This window comes from Bombyx mori, chromosome 22 (genome assembly GCF_030269925.1).
Source record: "Bombyx mori chromosome 22, ASM3026992v2".
NCBI lineage: Eukaryota > Metazoa > Arthropoda > Insecta > Lepidoptera > Bombycidae > Bombyx > Bombyx mori.
In genome coordinates, this window is record NC_085128.1 from 7,289,411 (window position 1) to 7,316,692 (window position 27,282).

Here is a 27,282-nt window from a genome sequence, read left to right on the forward strand (position 1 = left end):
TTGCCGTTTTATTGTAATAGGTGCTTCGAATTGACATAGAACCTTCATGGTTTGAGATTTTTGAGTGAAACTTTTTCAAATGGGACCTAAAAGGTTCTTCTTTTAAAAAATGTGCAATATTCAATTATCGACTTTCAGTTGTTTTTTTTATTCAGTTTAGACAAGAAAAATGGATACTTCGAAAATTCGAGTGATTTTGGATTAGAGTTCCGACGCGGAACTAGCGCTGTAGAAACAGCTCGCAATATCAATATTGCGTTTGGAGGGGACTGCTAATGAACGCACCGTGCAATTTTGGTTTAAACGCTTTTGTAATGGAAATTTTGATTTCAAGAACGAACCACGTGAAAGACATAATGAAAGACACATGTGAATAACAATGAATTGAAAGAGATGGTGGAAGCCGATCCGAGCTAAACTACCCAGGAATTAGCAGCATGGTTTAACGTTACCTTACCAACAATATTGACTCATTTGCGTCAAATCAATAAAATAAAATAAAATAAAATGAAAAATGGGTGCCTCATGATTTGACTGATATGCAGAAAGAAATGCGTGTTGAAACTTGTGTTGCCTTATTGAATCGATACAGAAATGAAGGAATATTGGATCGAATTGAGACTGTTGATGAAAAGTGATTCTTTACGATAACCGTAAGCATAAAATGCAATGGCTGACTCCAGGTCAAACGCCGCAACAGTGTCCTAAAGCAAAGCTTACCAATAAAAAAGTAATGGTAACTGTTTGCTGGTCTCAGCATGGTTTTTATTCACTATAGCTTTCTCTGATCTGGTCAAGCAATAACGGCAGATGCCTACTGTGCCGAACTCCGAACAATGATAGCAAAACTTGCAGTGAAACAGCCCCGACTCATGAATAGATCCTCACCATTATTGCTCCATGATAACGCGAGACTGCAATTAGAAACCATTCGTCACCCTCCGTATTCGCCAGACCTTGCTTCAACGGACTACCATTTTTTTTCGTGATTTAGACAATTTTCTACGCGATAAAAAGCTCTCTTCCCAGGAGGCAGTACAAAATGCTTTCACACAGTTTGTAAAATCTAAATCACCAGAGTTCTATCGCAAAGGCATAAATGACCTTCCTATTTTGATTAAATAATAATGTTAAATGAAAAAAAAAACGAATTTCAGTTATTCAGTACAAATCGGCAATTTCATAGTTTAACCCCTAATATACTGCTTCTTTAAAACCATCGTAAAACGCGCGTAAGAAGTTATACTACTTTATTTTTATTAAATTTATTTCTTTTTTTTATTTAAATTTTACTCAATTTAAAAAAAAAAACGATATAACAACTTCCTCAAACACGCATATTGGACATCCCTTTTCTTGACATCGTATAAATTCGGTAATTCTCGGTATGGTTCGGAAAGTTCACCTGCGGCTATATTCAGACTCGCCAAGTTACGTCGGTCGTATTGTAATGAGCGATTTAGTGGGCAACTTCATTCTGTTAATTTTGTGTCACGGTGCGCGCGCATCGTAAAATTTCACTCTCATCAATTTTTCATAAAGCGCCTAAAGAAGTATAACTTCAAAAACAATTTAAACGCGTAGATAGTTCGAATTGAATAACTCTGTAGCAAAGCACTTCTCACTTCATGTGAATTGACTTAAAAATTAGGATAGTCGAGATTATTTCTTATTCCATCTTTATTGGACTATACTTGACTCAAGTAACACACAAACTCAAGTAAAAAAAAAAACAATAATAATAATTTCATGCAAAATTATCGAATTACCTTAAACAGTCAGCTCATTTTAGAAAATTATTTCAACATAATTAATTATATAAATTCATCCAATAATAAACAATGGATAAACGTCAAAAACAGACAATTATTGGCTAAATAAAACAATACGAGTAGAAAACTTCAAATATTCACTATAAATTATACTATAAAAATAAAAGTATTAATGTTAAGAATGAAGTCTCCGAGATTTGTTTTTGGATGGAGTCGACGAGAAATTGCAGTTGAACGTCATATCGTCGGTGAATATATCCGACATGGACATCGCATCTTTATTGCACGATTGAACCAGAAACCGATCGAAGTCGTCTGCGGTGCCCTCCTTATTGGCCATCTTCATTTCTGTTTCTTCAACGTTCGAGAACTTTTTAACCGAATTCTCATTACCGGGATAGAACTGTATACTGTCCGCGGAGTTCTCGTCTTTGAAACCACTGTCGACCCTCATCCAATGGACGTTAGAGATTTCCTTCAAAGCATTATTCGTTACATTACTCTTTGATATATTAGTTACAGTCAGTTCTGATGGTTTTATGGCACTTTCGTAATAACTAGTACTAGCGTAAAATGTATTCTCGTTGAATCCGCTGTCGACTCTCTTGAAGCTGGTCGAGCAGTCGTCGCCGACTTTGGTGACGTCATTGGTCGCGCGTCCGTATTGAGATACGTTTTCAGTCAGAAATTTGAGATCAACATTATTAAAGTCTATCTTCTTGTGCTCCATACTGAGCAGATTGTCGGAGCCGTCCAAACTATTATCTAGAGACATGTGCAGAGGGCTCGCGGACGCCGGCACACGAATCTTACTAATTTCATGAGCACGATAGCTTTTGCACTTCCCTTTAATTGGCGTATCATCTAATATATTATTAATATTAATATTATGTATCCTAGTGGAAGACTGAATTTCGTTTGTTTGTAATTTAATGCATCCGTCTCTGACCGCTTGTTGCGCGTTTGTTTCTTCGACGATAGACCACGTGGCCTGCGCGTCCGGATGTGAACTGGACTCCGAATCCGCTGCAAGAAACATTTTAAATAACTTTAATATTCCTAATATGAAATTCAATTTGTTGTCAACATTTAAAATATTACTTAATTTGCGTAAACACTGGTAGTAGGACCTCTTCTAAGTCCACACGGGTAGATACCAACGCCCTGCCTATTTCTGCCGTGAAGCAATAATGTGTTTCAGTTTGAAGGGTGGGGCAGCCGTTGTCACTAATCTGAGGACCTTAGAACTTATATTTCAAGGTGGGTGGCGGCTTTTACGTTGTAGATGAATATGGGCTCCAGTAACCACTTAACACCAGGTGGGCTGTGAGCTCATCCACCCTTAAACGCAACAAAAAAAATTTAAAAAAATCATCATCACTCAATTTTCTATTAAGTATCGAGAATTAATTATGGGAATTCAGCTTTATTGTTCGAAAATTTTCTATCCCGTTTTATGTGAGGGATTAATTATTTCACTTCATTTTAAATTGTCAATAGCATAAAGCTTACCTTGTGACTGATCGTGTGCTGACTCTTCAAAGCTTATGTCCATACTGAAGTCTAGTTTCTGTACGGACCGACTCCTGTGTAGGCTCGACATACTTAAACTACGTTTTTCTGAAAACGACAACGATGATTTCCGGCTTCGAGGCGGAGACTCTTTTAGTGACGCACTCCTCTTTATTTTGTTAGGTGTAATCTTACAAAAACACGGTCCCTTCTCTTCGCTGCGCGGGTCCGAGATGCAATCCAGGCATGTAGCCATCGCTTCGGATTCCGGCGAAGTGAAGTTGTTTTTCTAGAAAAATGCAAAAAAGTATTTGCAAGATTTATTTTGAGTTATTATTACACCAACTTCTTCGTCCTTAAATGAACATACAGTAAAAGCTCTTTATTCGCGGGGTCCTCATCATCATGATGATGGTGTTGTTCCTTTAAAAATCTGCGAATACAGAAACCGTGAATATGGAATGGTAATTTACATAGGTTAATATTAAGGGATCATACGGAGGGATCATAAGGGGGATACGTTCTTAGGAGACAAAATATACGCATATAAAGCGCGTCGTCGTCTACATATTACTGTTACTGGTGGTAGGACCTCTTGTGAGTCCGCGCGGGTAGGTACCACCACCCTGCCTATTTCTGCCGTGATTACTGGTGGTAGGACCTCTTGTGACTCCGCGCGGGTAGGTACCACCACCCTGCCTATTTCTGCCGTGAAGCAGTAATGCGTTTCGGTTTGAAGGGTGCGGCAGCCGTTGTAACTATACTGAGATCTTAGAACTTATATCTCAAGGTGGGTGGCTCATTTACGTCGTAGATGTCTATGAGCTCCAGTAACCACTTAACACCAGGTGGGCTGTGAGCTCGTCTACTCATCTAAGGAAAAAAAAAAAAAAAAAAAACAATCATATGCCTAATGTTACTACATTCGCGGTATAAGTTCGCGGAATTAGAATTAGTTTGAATCTTGTACATTAAATGAAATTTAAATTTTTAAATTAAACCATTTACGGTTGGTTGCGCATGCGCCGTTACGTCATCGCCGGGTATTACTAGATGTAACCGCACGCGACGCCGAAGCGCCACCTCGCTATTTCACCAAAATCCGTCTTTAATTAATCAATAACACCTCCTCCTTTTTAGCATAGTTGTATTAAGATCTATTTTACTTTTATATTACACGCGTTTGCAAAGGAAATTCGGTTGGATACCTACATATTCGAATCCTTTTTACCAATGGGTATGTACCGATTAGATACAGCGAATAAATAAATCTTTAGCTGCGAATATAGGAATTGGGTCGAATTTTTTTTAACTCTAGAATAGTGAAAACGCGAATGAAGGATGCGCGAATAAGGAGCTTTTACTGTACTCGACTTTGTTTGTTGAGGTAGTCCACCTTGTTTCAAGATCTTGTCTAAACAAACAGGCATGTGGTCACTTGCTTGCCTGAGACGTGAGGTCAAACTCAGTTGTTGTATAACGGCTGTCCTACTCTTCAAACTGGAATACATAATTGATGTAGATTCAGTGCTTCCTTAATTTATACCAAATGAGTACTTGGGTTTTTTAAGTTCATGTACTTCTTCTTCTTCTTAATCCTAGTCATACACTCTTGACAGAGTGGTCGTGGTCATGCATCAGTCGAATCCTGGGACACCGATGCTCTCGCGATGCGACACCATATGGCACGATGTTTCGCAGTGTGAGAGCAATCATTTATATTTGAGTGAGTCACAAATTTTATGAAGTCGGTCCATCGTGTTGGAGATCGTGGAATAATAATAAGTATATATTTTTATGTAAGTTTATTAAAATATAGCACCGTCCATGCTAGTTTGCTTATTTCTCTCCCTGTAAGGTAGCCTGGAAGAGATCGCTTTCAGCGATAAGGCCGCCAATTTATGTCACCGTTTGTTATTTGTGTTATATGCTTACTCTGTACATGCGGTGTCAAATATAGTTATATTAATATTATTATCGTCCGCGAGATCTTTTGCCCTCGACTTTCATATAGCGGGATTAATTTATGTATATAGTCAATAGCTATATATCTAAGCTCCATTATCATCAACGCTGGAGACTGCGAAGATAAAATCCGAAGACATTGCGCCGTAACTAGAACCTCAGTTGAGGGACGAACAAGGATTTGGAGAGACCGCAGAATAAACAAAAACTCAAAAGTTCGTTCAATGAGATGCCTGGTCTTTCCAATCTTTCTATATGGGGCTGAGATGTGGACGCTGAGGATGCAAGACCGTCATGTACTTATATAGATGCGATTATTTTTTAGCTATATACCTCTTCGTCGCTGGAAGCCACTTTGGTGACTGGAGAAATCGAAGCAGACGCCAAAGAAGACGATGTAGCAGACCTTTGATCATTGCGTATCGGTGTTTGGAACCCGATAGGGCTGAAGCACGTCTCGCCAAAGTCGACGACGTCCAATATTTTATTACGAAAAGGTTTCCTTTGTGCCGACGAACTCTTCTTTAATGGAGTACCAAACGTTCTCTTCATACCCTTCGTGACTAAGTCACGACTCTATAAAAAATACAGAATGCTAACTTTAGTAAATTTTAAAAAATTTCACTGTGTAAGTAAGTATAATAACATTAATGTAAAAGTTTGAACCTTAAACAAGCAAGAATAAGCAATTATTAAGAATGTTAATGTATATAAAAATAATGATTTTATTTCTAAGCACCATCACAAATAACAAAATTAAATGTTTAGGTTTAGACGTTCATAGCATAGAATGTAGCGAGTTTATGTATTTTATATGCCGATTTTCTAAAAACTACAAATTTAAATATTGATGATGGCTTGTTAAAAATATTTTCATTTTTAATTATTTTTTAGAAAAGTAAGTATATTAACTAATAATAAATAAATAATGATTAAATAAAAGCCGCTAGTTCTTTAAGTAAACAGTCGTAGCTTGTTATAAGCACACATAGGTTATTATATCCCTAAGTTTCAGCCCCAATATTTCAAGCATCTTCATGAATGTTTATATTATATTTTTTCCCTACCTATTCGCTGGTAGCCTAAGGGGCTATTACAACTACGCCTCGGGTACCTGAGCTCACGGGCTCAACCTGAGAGAATTTGTTAACACTAGCCCTAGCAAGAGCAGTGCTTCGTAGAATCTACCATCGGGATCGCGACCCACCAGAAGATACGTCGAGAAACTCAGTGGGCTGTGTCTATGGATTAGTTCGCTCGCCGAACTCTTCGTCGTAATCGACGAGTTCGACAAGGGCGGAGACCAGTGCTTGAGTGACCTATAAGACACTGTTGTAATAAGCATCTCTCTCATTAATCTAACACAGTGACTGGTATGGTGGCGGTTACTCAGTTAACATTATTTCATTATTTATTGTATAAGTTCTTTTATTAATTTTAATTTTATATTAGTAGTTGACAATTTTAATTTTAATAATTTTGACTTGGTTTTATTTTTGTTTATTTTTGTTTTTAGTCATTCTGATAAATTGTAATTTTAATTTTATTGTATTTTGATTTAGATGTTATGTAATTGTATGTACCATTTTATGGGCTTAAGTTGCCTGAAATAAACGCATTTCATTTCATTTCATAAGCACCTTCATCATTAAAAGAATTCACATTGTTTGATAACGGTAATGACATTTCGAGATATTAGGCAACTGATCATGATTTATTATTACTTCTTAAAATCAATTATCTAAAGCACTTACCAAATCAGGACTGAATATTATAGGCGTGTGTGCTTCGTAACTTGAAGGGGGCCGAGGTTCTGCATGTATTTCATCATCAGTCTGTTCTGAATCATAATGGTCTATGTCACTGTGCTCCTCGAAAAACAGTTTCCGACAAAGGGAACCGTTTGCTGTTACTTCATACTCATCTGACATGTTTGTTTGATCCTAAAATAATAACGTTTTTTTTTTTTTTCAAATAATATGCACACCCCAGAATATTCTTAGTTCAGTGTGTGTACAATTTGCAACATAATGTTTATGTCTTTTTAGGTATCCCTGATCTCCTAATTACAGTTTTGTTTTTATATGTTCTGGACACAGGAACTTAGATATTTATTGTATACCAAGCTACTATTCAGAAAATAGGGGTATGCAAAACTTGGGGTGGCCAAATCATTACTAGCAGTACTTTCGTCAACCCAAAGCACTTTAATTATTCAGCAAATATCTCTATTCATTACCCTTGTATGTTCTAAGCCCACTCATGATGACACTGCCAGTAAGAATACTGCAAAGAAATCACAGGTTTCAGTCTGAAGGATAGGATACCCGTTAATACAATGCAACTGAGAGTAACATTCTATTCTGATGTCTGTGTGCACTAGTAACTGTGTGCATAACATCAGGTAGGCTCATCTGCCCCTCGATGCAGTTTAAAACTACTTTAATGAATTAAAGTGAATTAAAACCACATTACTTCTAGTGTATTCTTAATACAATTCACATGTTGACTAATGGAAGTTGCCGTTCTAATGTAGACTATGAGTTATAAGAAAGATGCATATTGGTCCAGAACCAATGAGAAAAAGATAAACAAAAATATTAAAAGTAATATTTTAAATTTTATCAATTAATTATCATGTGCTTTCAAATTCAAAAATGAAAATAAATATAAGAGACTATATATAATGCACAGCTATTTCAAATTAATCGCTTACTGGGAATTTTTACTGGTAGTTTGAACCAAATGGAAGATGAAAAAATAATTTTAATAATAATTAAAATTACCGGCTTCTGCTGGTACTTTTGTTAGCTATTTGTTAGTTATCAAACAATCTAGGAACGATTAATGAATAATGGCATGTGATTGAAAATTTATTCTCTACAATAATTGTAAGCAAAATATGAAATTACTAATCCAAAGCCATGTCTTATTAAGTGATAATCAATCACCCACAGAAATGTCAAAGAAACTTTGTAGTTATTAACTTAAACTATTTTTTTCTCTGCAAAATTTTACAACTTTCTGTAGGAAATAAATTGTTGTCAGGAATCAGTATAAAATGCCTTCATACACTTAAAGAGTCCAGATCCCTGAATTATATTGCAAAGCCATAACATCTTTGGAGATGGCAGAGGTGTACTGATCATGGTAAACATCATGGTAAACATGCACTTTCATTATATAGATATTGTGTTGTGTAAATTTAGACACTATTAAATGCAGTTTTTTAACACCAAATGATTATTGTGTGTCACATAACTTACCAAGCCACAGGGCCTCATTGGAATTGAACAGAACAACCGCAATCAATTCAAATAAATAAATATATATTTATTTATATTTCACAATTTCAACAATCAACTTAAAATATGTCTTTCAAAGATACCTGTTTATTTTATATAAAATTATTTATTGAAGAATACTTTTATTAAAATCAACATCATTCAATTGAAATTTTTGAGTAAAATAGGATACTAAAACTTTAACAATGAAATAATTTGAATGTATAAGTGTATAAGTGCAGAAAGGTTGTACCTTGGTAAAGGTTGTATTTACCTGTGTATAAGTGCAGAAAGGTTGTAGAATTTTTTCTATTTCTGGTGGTAGTTCCGGAGGGAGTGTGAGTATCGTTTGTGCTGAAACTATTTTAAAATAGATGACCGCATTTGATAGCACTATTATTAATATTTACTATTCCCTCATTTATGCATCCATGACTTCACCCACCCTGTGGAGTAGCCATGTGAATATACTCCAGGCAGGTACAATTATTTTTGATTATCTATTAATCACATCATTGTTTTTATTGCTTTTACCTCTAAGAAACTTTTTGTAATAAAATACAACTTCCAATATTTACAGTGGTAGCACATGTGAAGCCCTTACAAATCAATACCAGATTCTGCCATTAACCAAACTAGCATTTCAGCTTGAAAAATTTGATACTCAAATGTTCTGAGACTTCAACCTTAAGCTTTTATGTGGGAGTAACTAACTATACACTCAAATCACCAGTTGCAATCTTAATTAATCAACATTTACAGTTAAACCTATAGTTTTTTATTGTCATTATATTGTTTCCAATGTTTCAAATACTTTACAATTTTTGTGGTTATGGACAACAAAGGTATTATTTTTATAGAGACATAGGTCATAGTTAGCACAATATTCAAACCCTGATGAATTAAAATCAATGGACTAATCCCATGAAAGTAGTATTATATCTAATACTAATTACTACTACTACTTGTTTATTATTAATTATCTAATTTTAGTTATGTCTATGATTCACAAAATCTAAGGAAAATATTACACTTGCAACCCAGTGAACCATGAGTCCATTAATAATACGACCTAGTACATAAAGCATTCAAACTAGGTAAAAAACTAATAAATCAATTCAAAATCTGTTGAAATACAAACCATCTTTAGTAATGATTAATTTTTCTCTAATAAGGCTAGTTATTTGTACACTGGCTTCACAGGAAGTCTTTAATATAGGTTTATTCTTTTTTAATGATTCCATTGGACTAGGCATTACCATCTCCTGTGAGAAAAATCTAGAAAGTAAAATATTTAAATGTAATAGGATGACATGATGATATGCCATAATTTAGCACTATCATTGTGTAGTAGTAAGGCTATAAAACAATTGGATCAATCTAGTTATTCAGTACAAGTTTTAATTATAGAAGTATTTCTATTTATTTTTATTTATTTATTTATGTACACACAGAAAACAAGACACAGTACAGAGTAATAGGAAAATTATGTACAAAGGCACTGCTTATTTCTTTGAGAAATCTCTTTCAGCAGACCTGCGTTCTATCTAAATAAGCATCTAGCAAACTCTTTGGATTTGTGAATATTACAATAATTGAATATATAAAAAAAAACAATCATTTGTCACACACTAATGATATGTTTCGTATTATTCAAAAATAAATGATTTAATTGAAATCAATGGTTTAACTATAAATTTTGTGTTACATAGATTTCTTCAAATATTTGTGGACTTACTTGTCAGTGGCCTCTTCGGCGATTCTCTCTAATGCTGGATCAGGTGACGGTTCAAATTGACTATTACAAGCAACAATCTCTGTAGGAACTAATGTGCATGCCTGATCGATGTCCCATCGGAAAGACCCGTTGCTCTTCTGCTTGTATATTTTGCACATTCCTGGACTAAGAATGGTAAAATTTGTATACATATAATTAGCACGCAAAACAATGAATATGACTTAAACTTACCTGCATATCGGTTTGTGTAAGCTTTCTATTAAAACTTTATCAAAAGGATTTCGAACTTTTCTGTGAGTAGGTGGAGGTGATGATTTATATTGATCATTTTTATCATTCATTTTTGAAAGTAACGTTGATTTGACCGATTAAAAAATGCAGTTTACGGTTTGACGGCTGAACATATTCTCTTTGAAAATTTCTTCTGGTTTGACCCGTCCATTGCACAAGCAAAGGGAACAGCGTCCATATATGTTAATTTTTAAAAAAATAATATCGACATTCAGCATGATGTGCCAAATGAACGAGAAGTTTTTTCGTTTCTTTTTTGCGCTAAATTAATTTCGATTCTTATATACCAATTTTTTATGCGCGGTAATACCGAAATGGGGACAAATCATTAAAAGTGAAACCTGTTTTTTTGGAGTTTACTCCTTTAGAATCGATTTACATATATAGGCCCGGGGTATGAAAATTATGGGGACCAAAATCGTACTAGCATGTCACACGAAATGCGTTATGCGCCTGATTGGCTCCTGATTGCGTGATGCGTGCGCGCGCCAATCAAAATCGTACTAGCATGTCACACGAAATGCGTTATGCGCCTGATTGGCTCCTGATTGCGTGATGCGTGCGCGCGCCAATCAGGAGCCAACGCGCGGCCGCGTTATCGCAGGTGACGCCGGGCTGCTGCGCCGGCAGTCCGCCACAAAGCCTCGTACTGATCGCGCGTTTCTCTCATTATTGTATTTTCATATATTTGTTAGTCGTTTGTTTTGTGTCTCGTTAATTTGTTAATAATCTGTAGTGTATCGTGTTGTCGTAATATAGAACTATTTCTCGTATTGTTTCGTTTAATTTTTTATATCCAGTAAACTCCAGTCGTGCGTCGGAGCGGACACACACACTTTTTTTTCCTACCCAAGCTCATGATCTTGAGATATCATTTCAGCGTAACCTTATCTAGTAGGTGAACTCACGGGGCTCAAACCTAACGTCGTTGCTAACACTAGCCCTAGCAAGATCAGTGCTTTACAGAATCTACCACCGGATCGAAAACGCGACCCACTGAGAAGATCCGGCGAGAAACTGAGTGTGCTGTGTGAGTGGGTTAATTTAATCGCCGAGCCCTTCATCGCAAGCGACGAGTTCGACGAGAACGATGACCGGTTCTTGGGCTACCTAAAAGCACCGTTAGTGGATGGGAGGATCCGAAATGAAGTGTTTAGGGCGACGTTAACTGTTTAATATTCAGTTCGCAGTATCGGGAATGTGAAACCTGTAAGCTAATCATCAAGCTTTATTTGGAGCGTGACAAACTGGAAAACATGGTAAACTCTTGATACCTGTTGCACGATTCCAAGAGCGCATTTCTGTAGGCCTCAAATAGTATAGCAGCAGCAATAAATATAAATAAAAAAGTTTGGGCTGACTGGCACGGGACACACCATAATTTTTCTCCCTTTGTACTCTTTTGTTGAACGTCCATATTGTTGCATTCATCCCAACTTTATACATCCCTCTCTAGGTTTTAGAATAAAGTATAACCTTCTCAAAGGTAAGCTCTTTATCATTCTGTATGATACATCTGCTTTTTTTAATTGCTTAGATGGGTGGACGAGCTCACAGCCCACCTGGTGTGAAGTGGTTACTGGAGCCCATAGACATCTATAACCGTAAATGCGCCACCCACCTTGAGACATAAGTTCTAAGATCTCAGTATAGTTACATCGGCTGCCCCACCCTTCAAACCGAAACGCATTACTGCTTTACGGCAGAAATAGGCAGGGCGGTGGTACCTATCCGCGCGGACTCACAAAAGGTCCTACCACCAGTGATTACGCAAATTATAATTTTGCGGGTTTGATTTTTATTACACGATGTTATTCCTTCACCGTGGAAGTCAATCGTGCACATTTGTTGAGTACGTATTTCATTAAAAAAATTGGTACCCGTCTGAGATTCGAACATTTTCTTCCTATCCGATTTATTCGATTCTTATCCTTAAGACCAAGACGACTTCATATTAGATATCCATGCTCCATATTAGATAGCCTTACTTGTTTTGATATTGCACTATTTATTTGTACCGCAATTTGCCAAGAGATGACTCATACTGTTACTAGCTATGTAAATATTATGACCATTATATTATGATATTAAAACTATACATCTAGTGTTGGACAGTTAAATTTGAGGGGATTGGGTTCTGTAGGTTGATGAGGGGCTATTTAAAAAACACTCTGCTTCATGATTAATATAATTACATTGTAGATACTATGAACACTGTTACACCGTTTTAAAATTATTATCTTTATAAAACTTTTAGATGCTGCTCTGACCGTGTCTAGATGAGAAGTCTTTGCCTTCACTGACGAGAAGACAATCGTTTGATTTAAACATTTAAAAGCATTTTAATCAATGAAGTAGTTCTATGATTTTAATCAATGAAGTATACTATATAGGTCTATGATTTTAATATTCCAAATCTGTAATCTTATATGTGTCAAGTGTTGCCTGCCATCACGTTTATATTCAAACTCCAACATCTAGGAAGAATACCATGATAGAATCTTCTCAAGCGTTTTGGAATCTTATTTAATTTATTCGTATGCAAGACGCAATTATTTTCAAAGATATTGTTTATAAAAACTGTTTCTGTATGTTATTATCGCATTTTTTATTACTTTAGTTACATACAGGAATTTGAATTCAGACAACAAGTATTTAACTTTATTACATATTTCCAGGGTTATTATATTTATATTTATTAAACTCATCGTAATCGCGACCTATCTTATAAAAAATAGCAACTGACTTAACAGAGTTTTGGCGGAAACGTGAATATGCTTTGTTATTTGTATGATTAAGTGATTAGTGTGTTTAGATTTAATAATTATAGATTATTGACTGTTTACCATATTTCAGAGAGTTGTTACACAAAATTAACTATATAGTGTGCGCATGTTTCCTTTGTCTGTTCAATGGACAAATTAAAAAAAACCTACATGACAGTTATCTCATGTCAAGATTAATTTATCGGGCAAAGATTAAACACTTAGTTCGGGCTATCGGCGACTAAAGATAATGCGGAGATTATGAATCCCTAAAGATATTTAATATTAGGTACCATTTATCACGCCACATTTAGGCCTGTATCAGAAATGCAACAAACATACAACAGAAGACGGGGTACATTTTTATTACTTGTTGGCTGTAACTCAAAATTTTGTATCAATTAGACATCCATTTAAGTCAGATAAGATAAGCATACACATTTTAAATGGAATCTCACGATAATAGCTACGAATCCATGGATGTGGATTACAGTGCCAATTCTGTTACACATATGGATATTTCATATAACGACTCGCAAGTCTACGCGACACAAATTAAAAAGGAAAAGTTAGATGAATGTGTCGATATAGGGGAACCCATTTCACCCTGTGTGAGTGCTGAGGATATTAAAAGTTCGTCCTCGAAACCAATGAAAACTTTTCACATTATTAAAACTCAACCTAAGATGAATAAAATAACGCCTCAATTTAAAATCATTTCCATTGTTGGGGTTTTAGCCATGTCAGTAATAATCTATCATTTACTAAAATTTGAATGTTCTGATGAATTCGATTTAAAACAATTAAAGGAAACACTCTCAAATCAAGTATATGGACAAAACAAAGCCATTAATTCAATCATTCATGTATTAAATAAAGAAGGAACAAAGTTACTTTTTTTTTATGGAAGTACAGGAGTAGGTAAAACTTATACTGCTTCCATAATAATGGAATTGTTTGGAAAAAAATCTAATTTATACCACTATACGATGCCTAGTTTTGAAGAAATTTTCTCCACAGACTTCATGTATGGCTTAATACTGTGTAAGAGTTCACTCTTCATTGTTGATGGACTGAGTAGAAATGATAAAATTGTGAACCAACATGTAAAAGATCTTATAAAAAAAAGCCAAGAACTAGATAAGAATATCACTATTATATTAATATACAGTTGTGATAACTTGAATAATTATATGAAAATGTGTGATGAGAATTTTCACGTAAAAGTAACTGAAGACTTTAAAGATGTAAATGTACATAAGGCATTTGTTAAATTTGATTTGTTAAATAACTTACATTTGAGACAATGTATACAAAAAGAGGCAAGCAGCCAGAACCTAAAAAATGTTGATTACGAAAAACTTCTGAAGAATTTTGATGTTGCGGTAGATGGGTGTAAAGGAGTTCACACAAAGATTAAATTGCTTTAAAAAGGTTTGATATATATGATTTCTAAAGAAATATTCAAATTCACTGTTAACAATATTATATTCTGAATTTATAAGTTTGATGGTGGTAGGGCTTATCGGGAGATTGCATAAGTGAGTACCATCATCCAATGGATCTCTACCATAAAACAGTCATGCATTCCGTTTTGAAGGTTAGAATAACTTACAATTAGTTTTAATGTTTGACCTTATGTTTCAAGGTAGGTGGTAATGTTCTGTGATGTTTTTATTTGTCTTGTTTAGTAGGGCTTAGGCCCAGTACAGCTTGTGTAAATTGCAAGCCACAATATGAATGCAAGGAAAGCTATAACAATGGGCATCTCAAACCAATTGTTCTCACACCATCTATAAATACTACTATTACTACTACTACAACAAATACTACTACTACTATTTTATTATTATGAAAATAAGTTTCCATTGTCCTGTGAATTTTGTTGAAATTATCACTATTTGTATTGATGTACAGTACTACATATTAATTTGTTTTCTGTTACACATGCAATGGCTGATGAGCTCAGTCTTTCTCGTGTTTAGTAAATTATTATTAAAGTCCATAGATGACACATCACCTTCTGTTGCACGCCCAGAACATGAGTGTGTGGTCTCAACGGCTTAGGAATAGCTTCATCCTGTTTTAAACAAATACATCTCCATTTACAGGTACCACAATGGATTTTGATCATATAAAAATTTTACCAAATATGTCCATGATTGTTGCTTTATTTGTGATGTAAGTGTTCCTATTTAAGATTCAGGTCAGTTTGTGTTTAGTTTTCATTGAAGTTTGCTTTTCAGAATTAACTAATAAAATAAAAGTAACATAGCAAACTTCATAATTATATGTATTGTTTTTACTTGTTTTTAAACCACACAATTTATTGACTAAAGTTTTTGGATATATTATGTATTTTAAAGCAAATAAAATCACAATGAGAGATATTGTCTTGTTTTCTCAAATGCATTTGAAATTTTCAATATAAAAATGAAAATATTCATAATGGTAGTTGGTTATGTAGATGACTTTTATACCTACTTAATGTTTTTTTTTCTATTGAACTTAACAATTAATGTGTACATAGCTTGACACCATTCGACGTTTGTATTAGAAGTTAAAATGTAAATTAAGTAGTAGTACACAGTGCTGTGTACCTAAATTAGAAACTATTTAGTTGCCAGTATCTAGGTATACAGTATAGACAAGTAGAAAAGATAGTTTTGTAAATGAATAAAGTGTAGTTAATTGTAGATCAAAAGAACTTTATTTTAGAGAATTTACATGAGAATCGGCAATGCAGAGTTTCAAAAATTATGTCGAATACAAATTTTATATTATACTGACATTTCTTTATTACACCTATATTTTCAAATAGGAGTACTTACTACATTTTTTAATAGAGAAGTTCCTAACTGAAATGATAGGTGCAATGAAGTTAAAGTTACCTAGTTACATTTATTAAACTACAAAATTTAAAATAATCTCAACCACATTTAATGCTAGCATAATATAGGGTATTTATACAAACATATGGCCATATAGTAAAAGCAAAATCAATCCAATGACAGTACAGATAAAGTTGCTGTTTTACTTCAAACAAATTCACCAACACCAATATTTGTATAAATACATTGAGTGTAGTACCAGCTTAAAAAGCTGGTTACAACAACTTACAACATTGATTTTCACAATCCATTTTTTAAATCTAGAACATCAATTTATATTTAAACTATTTACTTTGATATACATAGCTGTATTTAGTTGAGATTAATAATTTGTAATTAATGTAAAGGAAAAGAAGCGTTTTATATAGTTTTTAAATTTTAAATAAGTTGTTAACTTGGACAAAGCAGGCTAATGTATTGAGACATCTTTTTACATTATAAATGTTCGGTACCACAGTGAATTATTATTTAATAACGTAATGTAGAAAATATTCGAGAGCTATAACCATATTGCACTGCACCCACATTATGAATAAAATGGACTCCATTGATTAGATGACCATTTGAAATACGATGTTTTAAAGTGCTTTAGTTTGACTCTTTAAGTCAAATATATTGCTTAAACAGTAATGTATCATGTGTAAATTACTATTCAATTAAAAGCAGGCAATTTAAAACAATTTACAAAACCAGCTACCTACCTACCTCAAATGTAGACAGTAAGTAAGTCCTAAGTTCATAACCAATAAGTACTTAAACGTGCCTTCTAACAAAAGGGAGAGCCATGATTTCTATTTTATATTAAATTAATTAAAAAAACAGACGGCTAGTAGGTATGATATCATTCTCGCACTGGTAAGTATATATTGAGGAAGGAAGACAGTAAAATTAAATGATTATTTAAATAAATTTCCTTATTTCTCTTTAATAGTTTTGTAATACTGGAAGATAGTGTTGAGGACTTATGTTGTGCATTTTGTAACTGTCAAACCATTATCTTGTATTTTCAGATTAACATCGAATCTGCACATTTATATTGAAAATTACGTTAATTATCTATTTAAATATTACAAACATTATAATGATATTTAAAAGTGGCTAGCATTAAATTCTGAAACATCGACAAATATTTTAATAAATGAATTTACAAGTAAATTGAATTTAAATAGCCTTTCTATATATAATTAAGTACTATTTTTATCAAGAAATAACACAAAGAAGTATCATTTTAATTGAAGATTGAAAAGTTTGTGTAGCAACTTTATTTTCACTAACAACAAGATTAATATTTCATTAATGCTTTGCACATTTATAAGAAATTTTAACGAGAATTTTGTTAAATAATAATAGTTGTCCATAATAATTATTAAAATTTTCTTTTGATTGATTAGATACCTCGACCGGAACAAAGAATTTCTTGTTTCTGAATATCCTGAATAGATAGGTAGGTACCTATATAACACGATCGAAAAATCATATTATAATCTCTAAAATGACAAGTTTATTGCAAAATTTGAAATTGGTTAATTCAATAAAATTCAATAAGAAGGTTTAATTAACTTTCATTAAAATATCTCAAAAAAGGGATTGCTTAATGACAACAACAATATAAACATGCGGTGTGCAACCAATATGTACATTAAGTAAATAACTACGTATCTATTATAATATTAATGTTCAAAATTAATTTAATAAAATGTTGATTAAATACTAAATATGTGTAATAATAAAGACTAGAATATATTTTAGTTTTACAGTTATTGACACTAATTTCAATGGCACAATTGTTGACTTTTAAAACTGGGTTAGGATCTCAAAGTCCACAAAGAGCATGCTTTTCTGTCGGATTTTATAGACATTGAAATGATTAATAATTCTAAAAAAGTTTAAGTCGAATTTATGAAAAGGTGGTGTGTATCTGTGTTTTATAGAAATCCTATTTTATAAAATTATAGGTACCACAGACTTTGGATTAATAATGACAAATCATATTTCTAAAAAATAACTGTACAAATCGTCAGCTTTTGTAAATTTAAAGTAATAGAAAATATTTAGAATGAATCCCAATGAATTCTGTAGATACCTTATTTTTTACCTATAATTTGATTTAGATCAGGTACTGTTTTAGGTACACTTGGAATAATGGTAACTTAAAAAGTTTTCGAATTTAATTCTTACATGAGAATTATAAAGCTCAAAGCACAATAATATACAACATTAAAATCTAAAATTGACAAAATTGATATAATCCACTTAAATACAACAGTAAAGTATAGGTAATGATATTAGTTAACAATTATAGAAGAAATTATTGAACCCGTACAATATAAATTTAATCAAATGTAAGTATGTATGCAAAAAAAAAGCGTATCTTATAAAAGCGTAGTGCCAATAACTGTATTGCATTAGTTACTTACTCATTACTACCTAGTTATTTGATAACAAATAGAACACCATTTTAAGCACGACAAAACATTTATAGTTAAAAATTGTAGAGAGACTTAATGAGAAATGTGCTAAAATTGTAAATCATGTTGCTGATTACTTATATTACCTATATAGATTCGAACGTAGTCAGATCATGACGTTATAATGAGATTTCTTTTGTTTTTTTAATCGTTTAACTGTAATTGCCTCGATATTCGTTGACAAACTTCGATTGTGGCCGAGATCAATATTTAAATTCTAATAAAACTAGCACAAAGCAATGGATATTTTCGGTTATCACATGTTAGCCACATTACAATTCATGCTTCTTATATTCAAGAATGCTCATTGAAAGTTTGATCAGAATTATCATTTAAGATCGCTCAAATAGTGTAAGATATAATTTTATCTAATTATTAACTTAAAGTTTTGAATACGAAGAATTCTAATAAAATTCGTGTAATTATTTTAAAGCAGAATTGGATACTTTTCTTAAACGTCTTAGGTTTTATATACCTTTTCGTTCACTCAACGAAATTAATGGTAGTTGTTTCAAAGTCTCTGATCTAAGTTATAATTATGCAGAGACTATCTTTAAGACGTTTTGATTTATAGAGGAGACTAGTTAGGAGCGATGGAAATGAACGGCAGTCCACTTGTTGTGACGTTTGTGCCAAATGCGAGTCTCTTGTGATTGGTGTGTAGCCCGTCGACCTTCGGAATCTACGCTTTGTGTTACGCAGACGTATGCTATGACTGCAACATCATCACCGAGAAGATGTACTCTTGGATTCAGAATAGTGGTATTAGTTTTCACATGTGGCGGTGTATTGTCAATAAAGAATTTATGGAATTCTACACCTTCAATCAGATTTCCTAGAGCATCAGGATCAAAAGCTGTCACATTGGGATCACATAGCTTGGAATATGTGTCGTAATCACCATTATTGATTGCATCTATCAGCACCTCAGTAACCTTAATCACTTCCGCTCGGCGCAAAGAAGCATTACTATCGCCCCGAGCTTTTCCAAACGAGTCCGCTTTTGTCAGGGCTTCTTCGTCATGTTCTTTAGATATAACCGTGCATGCTCGGTCCACTCCTTTCTTGTCTTTGTCTAAATCATCATCTTCAAGCGTTGTACTACTATCAGTAGACTCTTTTACTTGCGATCCATCGCCTTTTTTATTAACCATTGATTTACCAGAGAAATTTCTGGTAGCAAGCATCGTTGTTAAAATTGCACCCTTGAGCTTGCGACGTGCATTGAATTTTTTCAAACAATCCACAGTTTCCTGTCTATGCATAACTGAAGCAACGCGTTCCCGGTGGCAAATCCATGGATGTTTCAGAGCTTCGGAAGCGGTGATCCTTTTGCTAGGATTAACAGTAAGCATTTGATTAATAAGGCTCTTAGCTTCAGGAGTAACGGTATCCCACTCAGGAGACGGATAATCATATGCTCCCGCTTTGATTTGCGCATAGAGACGATACTGATCTTCATCCCAAAATGGAGGGTAGCCAACTAACAATATGTATAGAATGACCCCACAAGCCCATATATCCACTGGTTTACCATAAGGTTCCTTTTTTAATACTTCAGGCGATAAGTAACCGGGTGTACCTGCGAATCCGAACCATGCTTGTTGATCTCCTTGAACTTCGATAGCTAACCCAAAATCGGCCAACTTGACAGCAGCTCCCTTAGCTTTGCTTGCGAGCAAAAGATTTTCTGGTTTCAGATCTCTGTGCACAACTCCATTATGGTGACAGTGATGGACAGATTCTAATATTTGCTGAATGCAGTGTGACGCATCAGCTTCAGAATAAAATTCTCGCGCCACTATGTCTTCAAATAATTCACCCCCGGTAACCAAATCAAAGACAAGGTAATGGCAATGTTCTTCTTGAATGGAATCATGTAGTCGCACAATATTGGGATGCTGTAGTTTACGACAGATTCTTGCTTCTCGTTCCAATTTCTGGAAGTCTCTTGCAGAGAGTTTCTTGGTATTTATGATTTTTGCCGCAAACTCGTATCCAGTAGACTTTTGTACAGCTCTCCTAACAATCGAGAAGGCGCCCTTGCCTAATTCTTCCTTAAGTTCATAGTTGTCCGAAAACCGCGTGCTAACACTTTCACGATTTGGATTAGCCATTTTAATACGTTGTACTTACGTTATCAGCTTCAACAAGGGCCTATTGTACAATTTTGAGCACAAATTTTCTGCACCAGGGGAGAAATCTGAAACAAAAAAAGAAAACGACTAATGATTTTTTTCAACGGTATCTTTCGTTCTCGGTAAACTGTGTCAGTAAATATTTCTAGTTCTAAAATATAAAGTTCATAAATCGTAAATTAAATAAAAAAATATATTTTCTGTTGTGAATACTGATCGTATGGCAGTATATGAAATGATAGGTTGATTGATTTATTTTTAACCGATGTTTATCTGATTCATAGTAAATTTAAGCGAGTTAAAATAATTTTTCAAAGATCTGGACTTATGGGTTTTAATTCCTCTACAGATCAATTTCTAAATCACTAATTATTCCACCATGCATTCTATTTATATTTTTCGTGATAACTATTCCCATTCCACTCACGAAATAGTCAGAAAATAGATATTGTCAAGGGGCAGTCAGCGGACGAAATTTATCCGAATGAAAATCGTCTACACTATTTTGGTCACTCAAGCTAAATTGAAGTTCTCACTGCTTAATATAAAACACGTAGATACCTAGACAAATATAACAGTTGCTACAAACATAGACTTCTAATATTAACACGGCACCGGGATGACATTTAGTTAGCGCAAAATAATCGATACACCCATTGTCTCAACACATTCACCAAAATTTCGAGGACATTTTAATCAAACTGCGAAAAATACTCACTAATTTTGAATTACTAAACATTTTGCACTACCTATCATTTTAAAACAACACTGCAATTCAATGTATGAAGTTGAAAATGTAATTACACAAATTTTATGATATTCTTAGCACCAGTAAATCGCATGGACACGAACCATGTATTGTTGAAAAAATTATAGATATTCACTTCATCAAATTTAACATTTTATATAATTGGTTTGTTATTGAAAAGAAACAATTTACCTATTATGTGCCCATTTTATACAATATTCAACAAGATGAAGGACTAAAACGAAGGGCCGAGCCCTACACCACACTCTCCGTCTGATCCGGACACGAGCTTCGGGGTCAAATTCATAGACACTTGTGGGTTGCTAGAAAAAACGGTATGAAACGTTAAAAAATTGATGTACTATAAACGACGTATTTTGATAAATCGTTCACTTTCGGAGTGCCCATATGTTTTTTTGGTAAAGATGATTATAATCATAAAGTTTGTATTGAGTTTGTTTTGAGGAAAACTGCATATTTCTCCAATAAAGCTCTTTTAGTCGAGCAACCCTGACTTGTTTTCATAAAATCGATACAATAGCGCAGTGCCAATCCAAAGCGAGCTCACAAGAATTGCGTTCCACGCCATCTAGTTACGTTTGCCGTAAACGCAACAAGCTTCTTTACAACAAATTTTTTTTTGTAGTCTGACATTATTGCAAAATAAATGTTGGACTGATATCGAAAAAAATTAATTACCATTTATATTATTTAATTTTGTCATAATGATAACGGTACCTGAAATTCGAAACTAAAAGAAATCAAGATTTCGAATGAAGTTTCGTGGTCGATTTTGAAACTGAACTTACAAATAATTTCCAAAATAAAAATTATAGGCAAAATTCAAATCTATTTCCTATAACAGGTTTGCTGTGATTTCTTTCAGCTAGGTTTAATGGTTAATTTCAGAAATGTGTGACATGAGACAACTAAAGGAGAATTCTTGTCTCAATGTACCTTTAATTTCTGTTAAACATATTTGTTATGTTTAATTTCCATTAAGACCTGATTTTTTGTGTCTAAAAGAATCTTTGTGTCTCTCTCAGTGTGTGCACGATAATCTCTAGATTGAATTTAGAAATGACGATATATATAATTAAGTATCCGATTATAAGTCCCGTTCACTTAAAAAAATAAATTTATTAGAACGTGCTTGATGTTTCTGTATGCTCCCGGAGCTATTATGTACAATGAATCCAAATGAAGCTTATTTTTTCCATTCAAATGAGAGACTAGAGCTACTCATATGATGATGATGATGATGTACATAGACAGCACATCGTGTATGTTGTCACATACCTTGAGACATGGGCTTGACATCTCAATCGTACTGCCCATGTACTCACTCGGACGTCTCGCAATAAAAATAGGTCTTGTGGTGTTTCCTACATGTGTAGGCTACAATCCAACAGTAATTACGCAAAAACCTATTTTACTAGTTTGATTCATCATCATATCATCTTGCTTTTACCATCGCACCGCCCTCCACCGGAGTAGAGTTCATCCATACTACCTGGAGCCACTACGTTCATCCACAGTGCGTTTCCAGAGATCTTTTTTGCCACGTACCATCCGGCTATGGAATGAGCTCCCCTCCACGGTGTTTCCCGAGCGCTATGACATGTCCTTCTTCAAACGAGGCTTGTGGAGAGTATTAAACGGTAGGCAGCGGCTTGGCTCTGCCCCTGGCATTGCTAACATCCATGAGCGACGGTGACCACTCACCATAAAGTGGGCCGTATGCTCGTCTGCCTATACAGAAATAAAAAAAAAATAAAAAAAAATCTTATTACATAATGCTCATCGTGAAGGTCGTTCGTGAATACATATTAAATATACAAAACATTATAGGACTTGACGATTGTATCGACCGCACGATCGTATATTATTATCTTTGTGCGGTTATATTACAAAAACTGATAAATTACCTAGAATGTGAAGGAAAATTAGCGACAATAATTTAAATTTATCGACAGGCTGCTGTTTACATTGTACTGTATGGGTCTCGGTAACTATTTAACAACAGTTGCGACACGATTCATCTATCTTCAATCTGCAGTAAAAAGAAATATAGAAAAATTGTCCCATTCCATTACACTAATGAATATCCTATCCCTTAAATCGGAACGTAAGATTGCTTCACAGTAGTGATGAATAGTACTGACACTAACAACTTTTTAGTATTTTGTAATTTGGGAATTTTGTCATTTGTTCATCGTGGAAGTCGTTCGTCAATCTGTGCTTGTTCATGCTATGAAAACTGTACCGAGCCCAAAACCAAAAAGTTTTTATTTAAAAAAATAATTCCTGTGAATCTTTATACTGGTGGTTTTGCATCGTGACGTAGGGGTAGGTATCATCATAACCTTTGCTTTCCTACCGCGAAGCAGTCATGCATTCCGGTTTGAAAATTCAACTGAGACATGGACTTTTATGTTTCAATATTCGCAGCGACATTCACGTTGTGATTGTCTATGGGCTCCGGTATCTACTTAAAACCAGGTGAGCCTTGAGCTCATCAGGCCCACTAGTGCATTAGAAAATCACGATTCGTGAAGTCGTTATTTAAATAGTCCTAATAATCCACATCATCCGATGGGGAACGATATTATAAAAAGAAAAAGAATGGCACAGATGACATTATTTTCTGTCAGCGCAAGCGTAGTAGGTGAAATCCGTCTCTCGTTCTGTTGCAAAGCAATCATGCATTCCAGCTTGAAGGGCAGAACAACCGTTATACAGTACAATGTCCACATACACGTCTCCAATTGTGTGGCATCACTCATGCAACGTGACTTTTCGTGGCTCCAATAACAACTAACAACAAGAAAACAGGCTATGAGCTAATCAGCTCATCTAGAGCAAAAAAATGCTAAAAGCGTTAAAGACGATCTGATTTAGAACTCCAAACGGCCAAAATTAAAAAGTCTTCTATGGGAATTCTACATGTAAGATAATACTTATATATCCGCCTAAGTTAATAAAATGTCCGGTATTTCAATAGACACTAGTCAACAGAGTTGAATATAATTCGATAAGTTTATCTAGCTAAGACATGTAACAAAAGTCCGGTATATAACGGTAAAATAGTAGAAGCCAAGACCCTTTGTACACACGCTAACTCAACGGGTGTTTCACTAAAATCAAAACTGGTTCGCATCTTGCGCAAGTGCAAGGGGAGCAAACAAGGGCTTTCGGAACGGGCCCTTCCAAAATTCGTCGGTGCACAATGCACCCTCCGTACCATCCCCACGCAAGCATTCTTATTATTACGCGTCTACGGCTCCTGTCCCCATATTGGTCATAATTATTTTGGTACTCGCTAGACGCGTCGCGAACTTTTTGTAGGTCTCTGTCGTTAAATTCAAATCTTTTTTTATGAAACGTCCATATAAATAGTGACATGTGGAATAGTTTTGTGTAGATTTGGAACAGAATTTTGTTTCGCATCGGTTGTGAAGTTGTGCAAATTGTTGGCTCAAAGGCATTCAATCGACTCGGTCTTCGATTCTGTCACCCAATATTTGCAGCGAAGGGAAGTATTAAGGTTTCGTACGCTGCGGTCGTCTCAGGTTGCCTTTCTCATGAGTGGACGTGCGTGTAAAATTATAACTTAAGAATATTACGTGATGTAGAACCGTCAGTGGCACGTTGTCTAACTTGTAGCGCTCCGACGCCGAATGTGAAGTACGGTGAACCGAAATCGATCGGTCAGCTATGGACATAACTATGAAATGCGTTCTGTGTATTCGGTGATCACTCAATTTGGCGGGAATCCAATGGAGGTTAATTGGCGTATTACTACTAGGTAAGCCGTATTTTCAACAGAAACAACTTTAGAATAATTTACAATAATTTCATGAAATTTAACGTTAAGCCAAGCTTTGCATATTTTTTACCAAGCAGGGAGAAGAGCTTACGGCCCACCTGGTGGAAAGTGGTCACGTTGCTCGTAGTGGTTGTCAATGTTAGGGGTACAGCCAAAGTACTGCTTATTTTTAAAGATTTTTTTGAAGAAAGACGTTATAGTAGAAACACAGAAACATGATTAAAATAATTGAGCTAATACAATTTGCCTTCACAGCTATAGTTAAAGTGATGCCTTATAAATTAATTTATCTTTCGAAAAACTTTACTTTTATTAATCTCATTAGTGAGTAAAACATACAATGTTAGTAAAGATAATACAGTTCAAGTGATTATTGCCAAATATATAATGTTATTTTCAAACGGTAGCATTTTTGTATGCACAAAAAACTAACCGAAATTGGAATAACATTTTTATATTACTAGATTCCAAATTCGAATTTATTTTGTATATGCGCGGCACACATTTTTTATCTTAATGTGATTACCATGTGTGCAATTTTGTCGATTTTTTAGTTGTGTAGTACTTTAGTATTTAATTCGCAAGGATTCTGCGTTTAACGAACGGAATAAGAATCGAATCATGTTCACGAGAAAAAAATGTCACAGTCAAATGATTATTTAGTAGCGTGGCCAACTTCGCGCTATGAGGGTTGCGCGAATAAACATCTGCAGAACCCCTCGCACATTTGTGTCAATGACCTCTATGCGTCAAAGGACGGACCCAAGACCCTTTCCTGTGACGCCATAGTTTAACAATAGGAGATATAACTTATATTTTAAACTCTGGCTCGCTACTGGCATTTAAAAGTTCGCTTTCTACCTTATACATTGAATGTTGAATGCGTATTTAATTTTGTTGATGCTTATTCGCAAAATAACATATTATCATTAGGCTTCGTAAAAATACAAAGGTTATTAATATCTAATGATGTAAGGATATTTAATGATGTTAAATCGAAATTGTAATTGTAATTTGTAGCGCATAACTAAATCAAAAAAAATGTGTCACTCATTATTTTTTACTCAGGCATATTATAAGCTACAAGGTAGGCACCGCCAGCCTGCTTAATTCTGTCGCGAAACAATTATGCGTTTCAGCTTGACGTGTGGACTTACAATACGGTCTACCACCAGCAGTTATCCACTGCAAGCGTAGTGTTCGCTCACGCGGCCCGCACTAACTTGAAGCCCCTTCAAGTCATTTAATCCCATTTTTGCAGGATAGCCCTCGGAGCACCATGGTTCCTAAGGAACGTGGATCTCCATGATGACCTGGAGCTTGACTCAGTCAGTAAGTATTTACAGTCGGCTTCATTGCGCCACTTCAAGAAGGCGGCACGACATGAAAACACTCTTGTCGTGGCCGCCGGAAATTACATACGCGTTCCTGTGGACCGAATGGGAAACAGTCGTCGTCGCCTTAAACACGTCATTGCGGATCCTCCCGATCTATTAACGGTGCTTTTAGGTACCTCAAGCACCGGTTACCGTCCTCGCTGAACCCGTCGTTTGCGACGAAGGGCTCGACGAGTAAATTAACCCATAGACACAGCCCACTGAGTTTCTCGCCGGATCTTCTCAGTGGGTCGCGTTTCCGATCCGGTGGTAGATTCTGCGAAACACTACTCTTGCTAGGGCCAGTGTTAGCAATACTTCGGTTTGAGCCCCGTGAGCTCACCTACACGTCAAGGAGAAGCTGAAATAGTCTCTCAAGGCTTCAGCATAGGTAGGAAAAAAAGTTACCCATAAATAATTGCGGGTTTGATTTTTATTACAGGATGTTAATGCTTCATAGAAAAAGTTGTTTGTGAACACAAGTTAATTGCATATTATTTTATAA

The 27,282-nt window shown here is 34.8% G+C and overlaps 3 protein-coding genes across 7 annotated transcripts; 1 reads left to right on the forward strand and 2 right to left on the reverse strand.

Moving 5' to 3' along the window:
• Nucleotides 1-1,662: 1,662 nt before the first annotated feature.
• LOC101739091 (uncharacterized) lies at nucleotides 1,663-10,690 on the reverse strand. 3 transcript variants are annotated; one of them, XM_038019003.2, is made up of 8 exons: nucleotides 10,503-10,690; nucleotides 10,272-10,436; nucleotides 9,675-9,811; nucleotides 8,808-8,887; nucleotides 7,004-7,192; nucleotides 5,583-5,825; nucleotides 3,285-3,573; nucleotides 1,663-2,798 (listed from the first exon to the last, which is right to left on the reverse strand). In XM_038019003.2, the coding sequence occupies exons 1-8, from the start codon at nucleotides 10,610-10,612 to the stop codon at nucleotides 1,948-1,950; spliced, it is 2,064 nt and encodes a 687-aa protein (XP_037874931.1). In that variant the 5' UTR covers nucleotides 10,613-10,690; the 3' UTR covers nucleotides 1,663-1,947. The 3 variants fall into 3 exon arrangements, with proteins under 3 accessions (XP_037874931.1, XP_037874928.1, XP_037874932.1); XM_038019000.2 differs by having other exon boundaries at nucleotides 8,808-8,893; XM_038019004.2 differs by having other exon boundaries at nucleotides 8,808-8,893; nucleotides 10,272-10,431; nucleotides 10,503-10,645.
• A 2,814-nt stretch (nucleotides 10,691-13,504) lies between these two features.
• Nucleotides 13,505-17,373, forward strand: LOC101738950 (uncharacterized). Of its 2 annotated transcripts, XR_009976103.1 has the most exons (3): nucleotides 13,505-14,761; nucleotides 15,439-15,508; nucleotides 17,229-17,373. XR_009976103.1 is itself a non-coding variant. In XM_012695339.4 (2 exons), the coding sequence occupies exon 1, from the start codon at nucleotides 13,774-13,776 to the stop codon at nucleotides 14,755-14,757; it is 984 nt and encodes a 327-aa protein (XP_012550793.2). In that variant the 5' UTR covers nucleotides 13,505-13,773; the 3' UTR covers nucleotides 14,758-14,761; nucleotides 15,439-15,717. The 2 variants fall into 2 exon arrangements, 1 of the variants encoding a protein (XP_012550793.2); XM_012695339.4 differs by lacking the exon at nucleotides 17,229-17,373 and having other exon boundaries at nucleotides 15,439-15,717.
• Nucleotides 16,015-21,882, reverse strand: CaMKII (Ca2 /calmodulin-dependent protein kinase II). Of its 2 annotated transcripts, none has more exons than XM_021351752.3 (2): nucleotides 21,543-21,882; nucleotides 16,015-20,889 (listed from the first exon to the last, which is right to left on the reverse strand). In XM_021351752.3, exon 2 carries the CDS (start codon nucleotides 20,801-20,803, stop codon nucleotides 19,271-19,273), a length of 1,533 nt encoding a protein of 510 aa, XP_021207427.1. In that variant the 5' UTR covers nucleotides 20,804-20,889; nucleotides 21,543-21,882; the 3' UTR covers nucleotides 16,015-19,270. The 2 variants fall into 2 exon arrangements, with proteins under 2 accessions (XP_021207427.1, NP_001177296.1); NM_001190367.1 differs by having other exon boundaries at nucleotides 18,834-20,889; nucleotides 21,765-21,847.
• Between the last annotated feature and the right edge of the window lie 5,400 nt (nucleotides 21,883-27,282).